Below are 10437 nucleotides of genomic sequence, written 5' to 3'. Positions count from 1 at the left end.
GGGGGGGGGGGGAAACCTAAAACATTTTAGGGACAATAAGCTTTTTAAAAAGGTTCACAACACTTTTGCTTTTAAACGTTCATCTTTTTCAGGTTCTAAAACTAATTATAAAGGGTCTGAGGACAAACAACAGCTTTTGAGTATAAAATTATCAGTATTGCGGCCTAATCAGGACGGCTGGGATTTATGATAGTTTTTAATATTTCGTTTGGTACATCTTTGTAATGTTTCTCTTTGAAGGAGCAATTCCACTCTCAGTTTCATAATTCGTGGAAAATACGTCATAGATTTTGGGAGTCTTGAAAGCTGGAGTTAACATAAAAAAGATAGCCTAGCTCTAGACTAGGAACACAATCCAATGAAAGTCATAGTTTCCTATGGGCAAACGCCCCCGCCTACTCGCTCCTACACGCTTGTTTCTCCCGCCGAAATGGCGTCAGGCTGTGGCTCTCACCAACCAGCCCTCTGATTGGAGGATGAGCAGCCACTGCAGCCCATTGGGCGCCAGCGGCCTGAGGGGCGGGGAAGCCAATGGCCCTTGTGCCTTGCTGGCCCCCACCCGATCGACGCCGGCCCCTCCCCCGGCCCAAGGAATGGGTACCGGGCCGGGGCGTCTCACCCCCTGATCCCGAGGTGCAGCGTCGCTGCCCGCTCCCGTGCAGAGCTGGCGCTGGGTCGTCCTCTTAGCGCAACCAGATCCTGCCTCCTGGAGCCCTGCAGGCACTGAGAGCCGTCCGTCCCGCAGTGGCCCCCCAGGCCTCCCTGCAGCACCCCGTAATGCAATTCACCGGGGCCAGGGAGGCGGCGGCAGCACCTACGGCGGCGGCGGAGGCGGCACTGCCCCAACCTAGAGACGTCTAGAAAGAGGAGGAACATGGCTCCGAGCAGGGACCGCCTGCTGCACTTCGGGATCAAGGCGACAGTGAGTGATAGAGGACGGGAGTTGGGTGGTCAGAAAGAGGTGGGTGCCAGCTCAGGCCGCCAGGGGAAGTGACCAGATCAGGGCTGGGGACCCTAGGCGGAAAGCTCCGGTACGTGCCAGTGAGTCCTCGCAGTGCTGGAGGGGAATCCGGTGACGTCCCGTCCCTGCTCTGCTCTTCTCGCCCGTCCGCCAGCACGCGCGCTCGCACCCGCCCCGCCGCGCACCCCGTGGCCCCCCGTGCACACGCGCGCGCGCACAGGCGCGCGGTGGCAAGCGCGCACTTGGGCGCTCCCCTTGCCTCGGCTTGTCCTGGTGGGCTCGCGCCCGGGTCACCCCGCGTTCCGGCGGCGCTCGCCGGCTCACCGTCCGGGGCTGCGCCGGGTGGGGGAGGGGTGGGCTCGCGCCGCCGCCGCCGCCACTGCCGCGGAGCGCTCCTCCCCTCCCCCGGCGTTCCGAAGGCCCGGGCGGCTCTGCCCAATGAGGAGCGGCGTTGCTGGCAGGTGGGGAGTGTTTTTGTTTTGGGTTGAAGTTGAGGCTTTGGAGAGGACCGAGCTAGCGACTGGCAGTCGTCGCGGCCGCGGACGCCGCGGGCGGTGGTGGAGGCCCCCGCGGGACTCCAGCGGTCTCTCCTCCGCGTCTGGCGGGCGAGCGGAGCCTTGCCGCCGCCGCCTCCCGCTCCCGGAACTCCGGGGCCTGCCCTGGCTCCTGTCTTTGCACTCCGCACGCCGCAGCGCCCTGCCCGGGCCGCACCCGCTGGCCCCATGAGGAGGGACGTGAACGGAGTGACCAAGAGCAGGTTTGAGGTGTGAGCTCGGAGGGGTCTCGGGCGGCGGCAAAGGCCAGCTCTCGCACCCCAAACAGTCGCTCTCCCGGAGCCGCCTCCCTTGTGCGGCCCGCCACCCGCCCCCGGCGCCGCCGCCGCCGGCGTCCTCCCCTGCTCGCGATCCGCAAGCCCCGCGCACCGGCTTGCCTCGCCTTCGGGGAGGTTCGCCTGCTGCCCCTTCCACCCGCGGGCCCTGGCCGGGATTAGCCCTGGCGCCCTAAATCCCCCCTCCCCCATAACACCCAGCTTCCCATTCTTTGCCCGGCTCTTGGCTAGCCTCCTTCCACCACGCAGTGAAAGCACTCCGTCCCCGACTGGCCAGCGCCTGCTGCCTTCGTGAATCGTTTATCTCCACCCGAGCGGGAATCGATGAGTCCTCGGGGGGTGGGGGGAAAGTAGGAAGTTGGGGGTAGTAAACTGGGACGATAGAGGTGACTGTGGGGTTTTCGTGCTGTTTGGATATTGTTCTAATACTTCCTCTTCCCCGTTTAGTCTATACTTTTGTGGTTCATTGTTTATTGGGAACTTAGATATCTGTTCAGAGAATGCGAGGAAAGTCTGAGAGCCTTTTGTTTGTTTGTTTCTGCCTTATTTTTGTCGTCTGGAAAAGGAGGTTTGTAGTCTTGGAATTGAACCGTAGATAGTCAGAAAGCTCTTTAAAAGAGAATTCACAACTGAGAAAGGGATTCCTTTGGGAAGTATTGTAACTACTGGTGAAATACAATAGCTTGGTAATGTGCAGGAGGTGTCATTGGTAGGCCGAGAGACAAAGAAACTTATACAACAAGAGAAAATGTTACCTGGTCTTTTCTGGCAGAGGCTCGGGCTGACCTGTGTTAGGTCCAGGCACAGTGTCCATCTCCCTTGCTGGTTTTCTGTCTCCTCGATCTTGTGTTTTTAACACTCGTTGTCTCCCTTCAGCTCCCTTTAAAAGATGAATTTGAGACAAAAGTTTGTGGGCTTCAGGGGAAAGTCTCACCTAGGGGTGAAACTTCTGTATAGTCTTTGTATTTTTTAAAGAGTATGAAAAAAAATGTTTAAAGTAATAAAGATTAAGGTAGGAGGAAATGTAAATTCAGACTTCGAATACCAAGTTGCATCGAGGAGTGGAGAAGATCAACTTCATTGGTTACATTAAAGAGTTTTCTTTTGTAACTTAGTGGTGGGTTGGGAAAGAAGCATAATACTAAAAACTGCCTATGTAAGATGTTGTATTGCTCTAAAGTGGGGAGGCCAAAAAGATTAATTTGTGGTAGTTTCAAGTTCATTACTACTGTGAATTACTGTCTTCACCATTGAAATTCTGCCTTCATACTTGACTCTTTAGAGTTACTCGAGAGCTCAAAAAGAAGAGTCCAGAACTTCATAGTTCTCGACCAGCTTGATATTCCAAGCTGAGAATTGCTATTCCCTTTTGAAAAGTTGAGGATTGAGGAAAGCCCTATCATTATCTGTGTTAAAGCGATATTGCTATTTCTCATTTCTAAATCCTTTTTTCTTTTTGTTTTTCTTTTTCAAGACAGGATCTCATGTGTAGCTCACAAGCTTGAGGTGATTCTCCACCTCCCAAGTGCTAGCATCGTAGATGTGAGCCACTATCCTCTGCTTCAGGGTTTTATTTCATGTTTTTATTTTTTTGGATTCTGAGACAGGGTTTCTCTGAATGGCCCTGGCTGTCCTAGAACTCACTCTGTAGACCAGTTTATTTTTATTTCTATTTCTTTTTATTTTTTTTTTTTTGAGACAGGGTTTCTCTGTGTAGCCCTGACTGTTGTGGAACTTTGCTCTGTAGACCAGGCTAGCCTCGAACTCAGAACTTAGAGATCTGCCTGCCTCTGCCTCCCAAGTGCTGGGATTAAAAGCATGTGCCACACTGTCCTGCTTTCCTCATGAACTTTTACATCCTCAAGCTTGCTGGGTTGTCATTTGCACACCTTTAAGCACAGCACTCGGCACTCAGAGGCAGGCATCTCTGCATATTCCAGACCAGGCTAATATACACAGAGATCCAGGACAGTAGGGATGCATAGAGAAATCCTGTTTGAAAATAAAAACAAAAGAAAAACCCTCAGAACTAAGAAGATGCTTTAGAGGGGGCTGATTGTGTCTGAGGAAGTTACCACAGACTTTTTTGTGAGATCTGGAAATATGTACAAAAAAATAATAGCTAATTTCAAATCGTGATCATGACTAATACAAGTGAAAGACTCTCGCCCCACCCTAGGATGAGAGAGACTTAAACCTTTGGATACCTGATGCATTGCAGCCTTCTCCTTATGAAGAGTGTTGTAGTGCTTTCTTAAAATAGTTTTATTTTGTATTTGTGGTACTGGGGACCCAGCACAAGAATCTACAAGTAATATACCACACCCCTTTTTTTGAAACAAACCTCAGTATTTAGCCCAAAGTGGCCCGGAACTGTCGGGGACCCTCTTCCTGCTGTCTCTGTAGTGCTGGGCTTCCAGGCCTGTGCCACAGCATCCAGTTTGGGAACGTCTTCTTCTGCGTACGTTTGAATGCTGAGATCAGAGGCCATGTGCTTTACATCTTGCTCTCAGAGCCAGAGATACAGAAAAGCTTTTGTGTTAAACAGAGCCTAGTGGCTGCGAACTGTAATCCCTGCTCTTGGGAGACTGAAGAGGATTTGCCCCCAGTTCCAATCAGTCTGGTTTACCTAGTGAGTTTCAGGCCAGCCTGAGCTATAGCGTGAGACCCTCCGTGTGTCCCCTCCCAAACTTCCCCTGAAGGAAAAAAAAAATTAAAGTGAGCTCACTGGTTATATAAGCCAAACCTGCAGCATTTGTGTGAAGCCAGAGCAGGTGACTTTAGGGCAGAGAATGAAAGATCCAGAGATGTAAGACTCGGTGTTCTTAGCTCTGTCACTGTGTGTGTATATGTGTAGGGCTTTTTAATTTCATTAAAGTATTTTAAAGATACACCTTACTTTACGTGTGTGATTGTTTTGCCTGCATGCATGTGTGCACCTCGTGCCATGCCTGGTGTCCACAGAGGTAAGAGAGTGGCATCAGATCCCTTGGAACTGGAGTTACATGTGGTTGTGAGCCACCGTATGGGTGATAGAATCTGAGCTCTGGTTCTGTCCAAGAGCTGCAAGTGCTCTTAGCTACCCAGCCATTTCTCCAACCCCACTGTGTTTTTGTCACAGGGTTTCACACAGCCTAGGATGATATGGAACTTCCAACCGTCCTCTTGCCTCAGACTCCACTACACATGCTATCTAAACTTCATTCTTTTAAGATTTTATTCATTTTGTGTATGTGAATACACTTGCTGTCTTCAGACACACCAGAAGAAGGCATCAGATCCCATTACAGATGGTTGTGAGCCACATGTGGTTGCTGGGAATTGAACTCAGGACCTCTGGAAGAGCAGTCAGTGCTCCTAACCGCTGAGCCATCTCTCCAGCTCCTAAACTTATTTCTGTCTTAGATTCAAGGAATGTTGCGACCCTAGCTGGAATGGTTAAGGTGTTGAAGTTGTTCAGCTTAATAGTAGAGGACCGAGAGTCTAATCTTCGGGGCGGGGGAGGGGTTCATTGTTTATTTTTAGAGACTTATTTTGTGAATGCATGGGTGTGTGAATGTACCTTAACATGTGCATGCTTGGGAGCGTAGGTGCCTGTGGAGGTCAGACAAGTAGGAGTCGGTGTGTCTAGAGTTATCTGAAATTGTGAGCTCCCTGTTGTGGGCATTGTGAGCAAGCTTGCTGCCCCCAGAGCAGTTAACTAGCTCTCCAATCTCTATCCTGTTTTGTTTGTTTTTTTGTATAGCCCTGGCTGTCCTGTACTCGATCTTGTAGACCAGGCTGGTCTTGAACTCAGAGATCCACCTGCGTCTGTCTCCCCAGTGCTGGGATTAAATTTGTGCCACTACCTCCTGGCTCTCTACTTTTTACACTCAGTATTTTCCTCTTGTTCTGCTGTTACTGTAACTTACCATAAAGCCAACTAAATGTATGGAGAGATGATTTTCCTAAAATTCATCGAATATATTTTGTATATGGTGTCAAATCACTGAGTGTGTCATTCATTTTAAGTGCATTAACCAACATTACCTTAACACTCACAAGATTAACAAAAGACACATTTCAAATGTCTAATCCTGTCCTTAGATCCAAATTGAGATTTCTTTTTAGTTCAGTCTGTGGAAGCTGCTCTCTGAACCCAGGCCTTTCTGTTCTGGCAGGTCCATAATAAAGATACCATGGTACTGGGAGAAAGTCCTTACTTTAGTTTACTCTTTTTTAAAAAAAATAATGTTTTAAAAAAGCTATAGTGTTACATTAGCTGACATTAAATGATTTTGTTTTTGTTTTTGTTTTTGTTTTTTGTTTTTGTTTTTTCCGAGACAGGGTTTCTTTGTGTAGCCCTGGCTATCCTGGAACTCACTCTGTAGACCAGGCTGGTCTTGAACTCAGAAATCAGCCTGCCTCTGCCTCCCAAGTGCTTATAGGCGTGCACCACCACCGCCCAGCTGACATTAAGTTATTTTGTAATCAGTGCCTGGGGATGTTAAGACCATAAGTTAGGAAATGAAAGGCTCTATTTTGGAAATATTGACTCTCTATTCATTATTTTTCATTATGTTTTATTGTTTTTTCATAAATATATAATACTGCATACAATGGTGTCACTGGGCCTTGTTCCATAGCTCAGATTTGAGGCTATGGGACCCAAGATGGTTACCAGCTTAGAACCCTCTTTCCAGCTTCCCAGATGTTGGGGTGTAGGTATGAGCTGCCACACCCAACTAAGTCCCCATTTGTGTTGGAAGTATTCATATTTTCAAACGCTAGTATCCATCTATTTTAGATAATTTTTCAGTATGCTGTTAGGATTAGTAATACTGTTAAATACTCTCTCCACACACTGGACATGTACTTTCCTAATTTGCTACAACCAAACCCTTCTTTTTTTTGAGATAGAGTCTTACTAAGTTATACAGGATGGCCTTTAGTCCCCTCAGTATCATTGAACCTTGGATCCTCATATTTTCCTCAGAAACTGGGACTACAGACCTTTATTTGTTTTTGAAACAGTCTTACTGAGTATCCCTGGCTGGCTTAGAACTCACTATGCAGACAAGGCTGGCCTGCCGTTCACAGAGACCTTCCTGCCTCTCTTCATGGACTGCTGGCATCACCACCATGCCCAGCCTTTGAATTTTATGTGTGCGTGTGCGTGTGTGCGTGTGTGTGTGTGTGTGTGTGTGTGTGTGTGTGTGTGTGTGTGTGTGTGTGTGTGTGTTTGGGGGGAGGCTGTTCATGGAGCCTAGATAAGACTTTGAGGTCCTTTTTTGCTGGAATTACAAAGGCTGTAATAGATGCTGGGAGCTGATTCTGAGCCCAGGCCCTTCTGTTCTGAGGTATAGCATACTAGTGACAGGACACTTGCCTGGCATGAGTGAAGCCCAGGGTCAATACGTAAAAATAAAAACCCATAAAATACATTTTAATCTCTAAAGTTGTGTCCATTTCAAATCTTGACCTCATTTTTCTTTCAAATAAATGAGCGCTTTTGTTACTGGCTGAAGATCCACTTCTGTCCCTTGAAATACTGTTTCCTAACTTATAACAAGTTGGAACCAGAATTAAAATTTTCAGTACTCAAACCAATATAGTTCTGGAAGGGTATTTCTAGACATTCAAAGTAAAATACTTTGAAGTCGCCAGGGAAATCCAAGGGAGAGAAGGAAGGAAGACCACTCCTGCTGTGAGTGCTTGTCCAAGGAGGCTCTCCTGGTGCCATTGGCCTCCCTGAGCTTATAGGCTCAGTGAACTTTTGGGGTAGGTCCTCAAGTAGACACTAACTGGGAAGTAACAAGATATCGGTTGTAATTTATAAAGTCATTTCTTTTTTTTTTTAAGATTTATTAATTAATATAAATAAGTACACTGTACATGTCTTCAGAGGAGCCAGAAGAGGGCATCAGATCTCATTATGGGTGGTTGTGAGCCACCATGTGGTTGTGGGATTTGAACTCAGGACCTCTAGAAGATCAGTCAGTCCTCTTACCTGCTGAACCATCTCACCAGCCCTATAATGTTATTCCTTAATGCCTTTTAGTCTACTTGATAGGAGGATTCTGATGTAGCTGGGTAGTGATGGTACATACCAGAGGTGGGACTGTCTCTATGAGTTCAAGGACAGCTAGAGCTGCATAGGGAAACCCTGTTTTGAAAAACCAAAAAGAAAGGATTCTAATGGAGTCATAGCTGACAATAAATTCTTATATTGGGTTGTGGAATATAATTTATACTTGATTCATTTTTGTGAATTTTATGATTTTGAAAACAGCACACACACACACACCCCAACACATACACACAGGCTAGGCAAGTGCTCTTTTACTTTGTATTAGCTCTCCAAAACTTTGAATGAACAAAATGACAATGACTAATTTTTTTCTGGGTATATGAAATACCTGGTAGGCATGTAAATGACAGGGATAGGGAAGACCCTCTTGTCTAGTAAGCAGCCTTTTTTTTGAATCTAAATATTTCTACAAACTTCATATTAAGGGGCTATTTTGGCCCTACCTATGTCTTGGCCATAGTTGGCAGTCACAGTCAGGAATGTCGTTAACCCTTTAAATTGCTTTAAGGTTAAAGTCACCTATTCCATTCGATTACAGTAGACAAGGGTTTGGTTAGATGTGAAACATACTGGCAGTTTCTTCTGTCTATCCCTAGGCCTCAGGAGTTTGTGGTTACACTGAGAAAGAAAAGTGCAACATTGTAAAAATGAGTAGATTGTTCTGGGGCATGCCTGGGTGGCAAGGCAGCAGTTAACATGGTCATGAATGAAGTGCAGTATACCAAATGTCTGTCCAAGTAATGGGCACTCAAATATACCAATTACAGAACTGTGATATTTGTTGATGTAACTTTTTTTAATAAACTTTTTTTTACTTAAAGAATTATTTATTTTATCTATGTGAGTACTCTGTAGCTGCAGACACTGCAGAAGAGGGCATCAGATCACCTTATAGATGGCTGTGAGCCACCGTGTGGGTGCTGGGAATTGAACTCAGGACCTCTAGAAGAGCAGTCAGTGCTCTTAACCACTGAGCCATCTCTCCAGCCTTTGGTGTAATTGTAAATAGATTTTTAACCTGGGCGGTGGTGGTGCACACCTTTAATCCCAGCACTTGGGAGGCAGAGGCAGGCAGATTTCAGAGTTCAAAGCCAGCTTGGTCTACAGAGTTCCAGGACAGCCAGGGCTACACAGAGAAACCCTGTCTCAAAAAACAAAACAAAACAAAAAAACAAACAAACAAAAAAAACAAACAAAAAAAAGAGGTTGGAGAGATGGCTCAGCAATTAACAGCACTGACTGCTCTTCCAGAGGTCCGGAGTTCAAATCCCAGCAACCACATGGTGGCTCAAAACCATCTGTAATGAGATCTGACGCCCTCTTCTGGTATGTCTGAAGATAGCTACACTGTACTTACATAAAATAATAAATAAATGTTTTTAAAAAAAATTAAAAAAAAATAGCCATGTGGTGGTGGCGTACTCCTTTAATCCCAGCACTTGGGAGGCAGAGGCAGGCAGATTTCTGAGTTGGAGGCTAGCCTGGTCTACAGAGTGAGTTCTAGGACAGCCAAGGCTACACAGAGAAACCCTGTCTCGAAAAAAAAACAAAAAACAAAATTAAAATTATATGTATGGGGTTGGTGGTCTTAAAGGTTAAAGGTCAGCTTGCTGGAGTCAGTTATTTCCTCTCACATGTGGGCCCTAGGGGTGGGTTGAACTTGAGTTCTAGGCTGGGTGCTAAGCCCCTGTACCTGCTGAGCCATCTAGCTGGCGCCGGGTAGTATAACTTTATGATCCACTGCAGGAAGCACACAGAAGAACTAAAGTTTACCTAAAGTTTACAGTAACAAGATACCAGAGTCAGAGCTCACTCTAGGTGCTACATGTTTGCAGGTGATTGTGTTGTGGGAGGGGCAAAAGGAAAAAATAAAGACTACTAGATTAACACAGGTTCAAAATGCACTAGTTCTTAGGCCTATGTTGCCGTTTGTTGACAGGTGCAACAAAATTATTACCAACTCTATATCCTGACTGTCTTTGACTTTTAGTTGGGCACCATTTGTGCACACTTTTAATCCCAGCACTCAGGAAGCAGAGATAGGCAGATCCCCAAGTTCAAGGCCAGCCTGGGCTATAGAGTGAGTTTCAGGGCAGCCAGGGATACACGGAGAAACCTTGTCTCAAAAAAAAAAAAAGAAGAAAAAGAAAGAAAAGAGGAAAGAAAGGAAGGCAGGAAGGAAGCTGCTTTAACTTTGTTTTCTTCATCCTATAAAAGCAGGTGAAGAAAGACTTTAGAGATGGCTCAGCAGTTGAGAGCACTGGCTGCTGTTCCAGAGGACCAGAGTTCCATTCCTCGAACCCACATGTAACTCTAGCTCCTCCTTTGGCCTCAGTGGTCATCAGCCGCACACATGATGCAGGGGGGTATGTCTAGGCAAAAAACCCTCACATATATAAAAAGAAAAAAATGTATAATGTTACCAAGGAAAAGAGAAAAGAAAAGATTTGTAGTGCCTGCTGATGAACAATTAAAAAACGTTACTTCAAGGATTGGCAGATTTGGGCTGGTCTGGAAAAGGGGGCTTAGGAAAGTCATGGAGGCTGTTAAGGGGTGTCTGGAAAAGGGGGCTTAGGA

General features: G+C 46.5%; 1 protein-coding gene across 3 annotated transcripts in view; it reads left to right on the top strand.

Annotated features, from left to right (window-relative positions):
* The first annotated feature begins 572 nt into the window (after nt 1-572).
* The window catches only part of Fbxl20 (F-box and leucine rich repeat protein 20), a 70079-nt gene continuing 60214 nt past the window's right edge, over nt 573-10437 (top strand). The window contains exon 1 of one of the 3 annotated variants that reach the window (XM_031355004.1): nt 573-922. In XM_031355004.1, coding sequence (XP_031210864.1) covers nt 875-922 — 48 coding nt within the window. In that variant the 5' untranslated portion in view covers nt 573-874. The other 2 variants (XM_031355006.1, XM_031355005.1) reach the window with 2 other exon arrangements.

The sequence above is a fragment of the Mastomys coucha genome, unplaced genomic scaffold, assembly GCF_008632895.1.
Source record: "Mastomys coucha isolate ucsf_1 unplaced genomic scaffold, UCSF_Mcou_1 pScaffold5, whole genome shotgun sequence".
In the NCBI taxonomy this organism is placed as follows: domain Eukaryota; kingdom Metazoa; phylum Chordata; class Mammalia; order Rodentia; family Muridae; genus Mastomys; species Mastomys coucha.
Note: the sequence above shows the minus strand (reverse complement) of the source record. Positions and strands in the feature narration are given on the sequence as shown.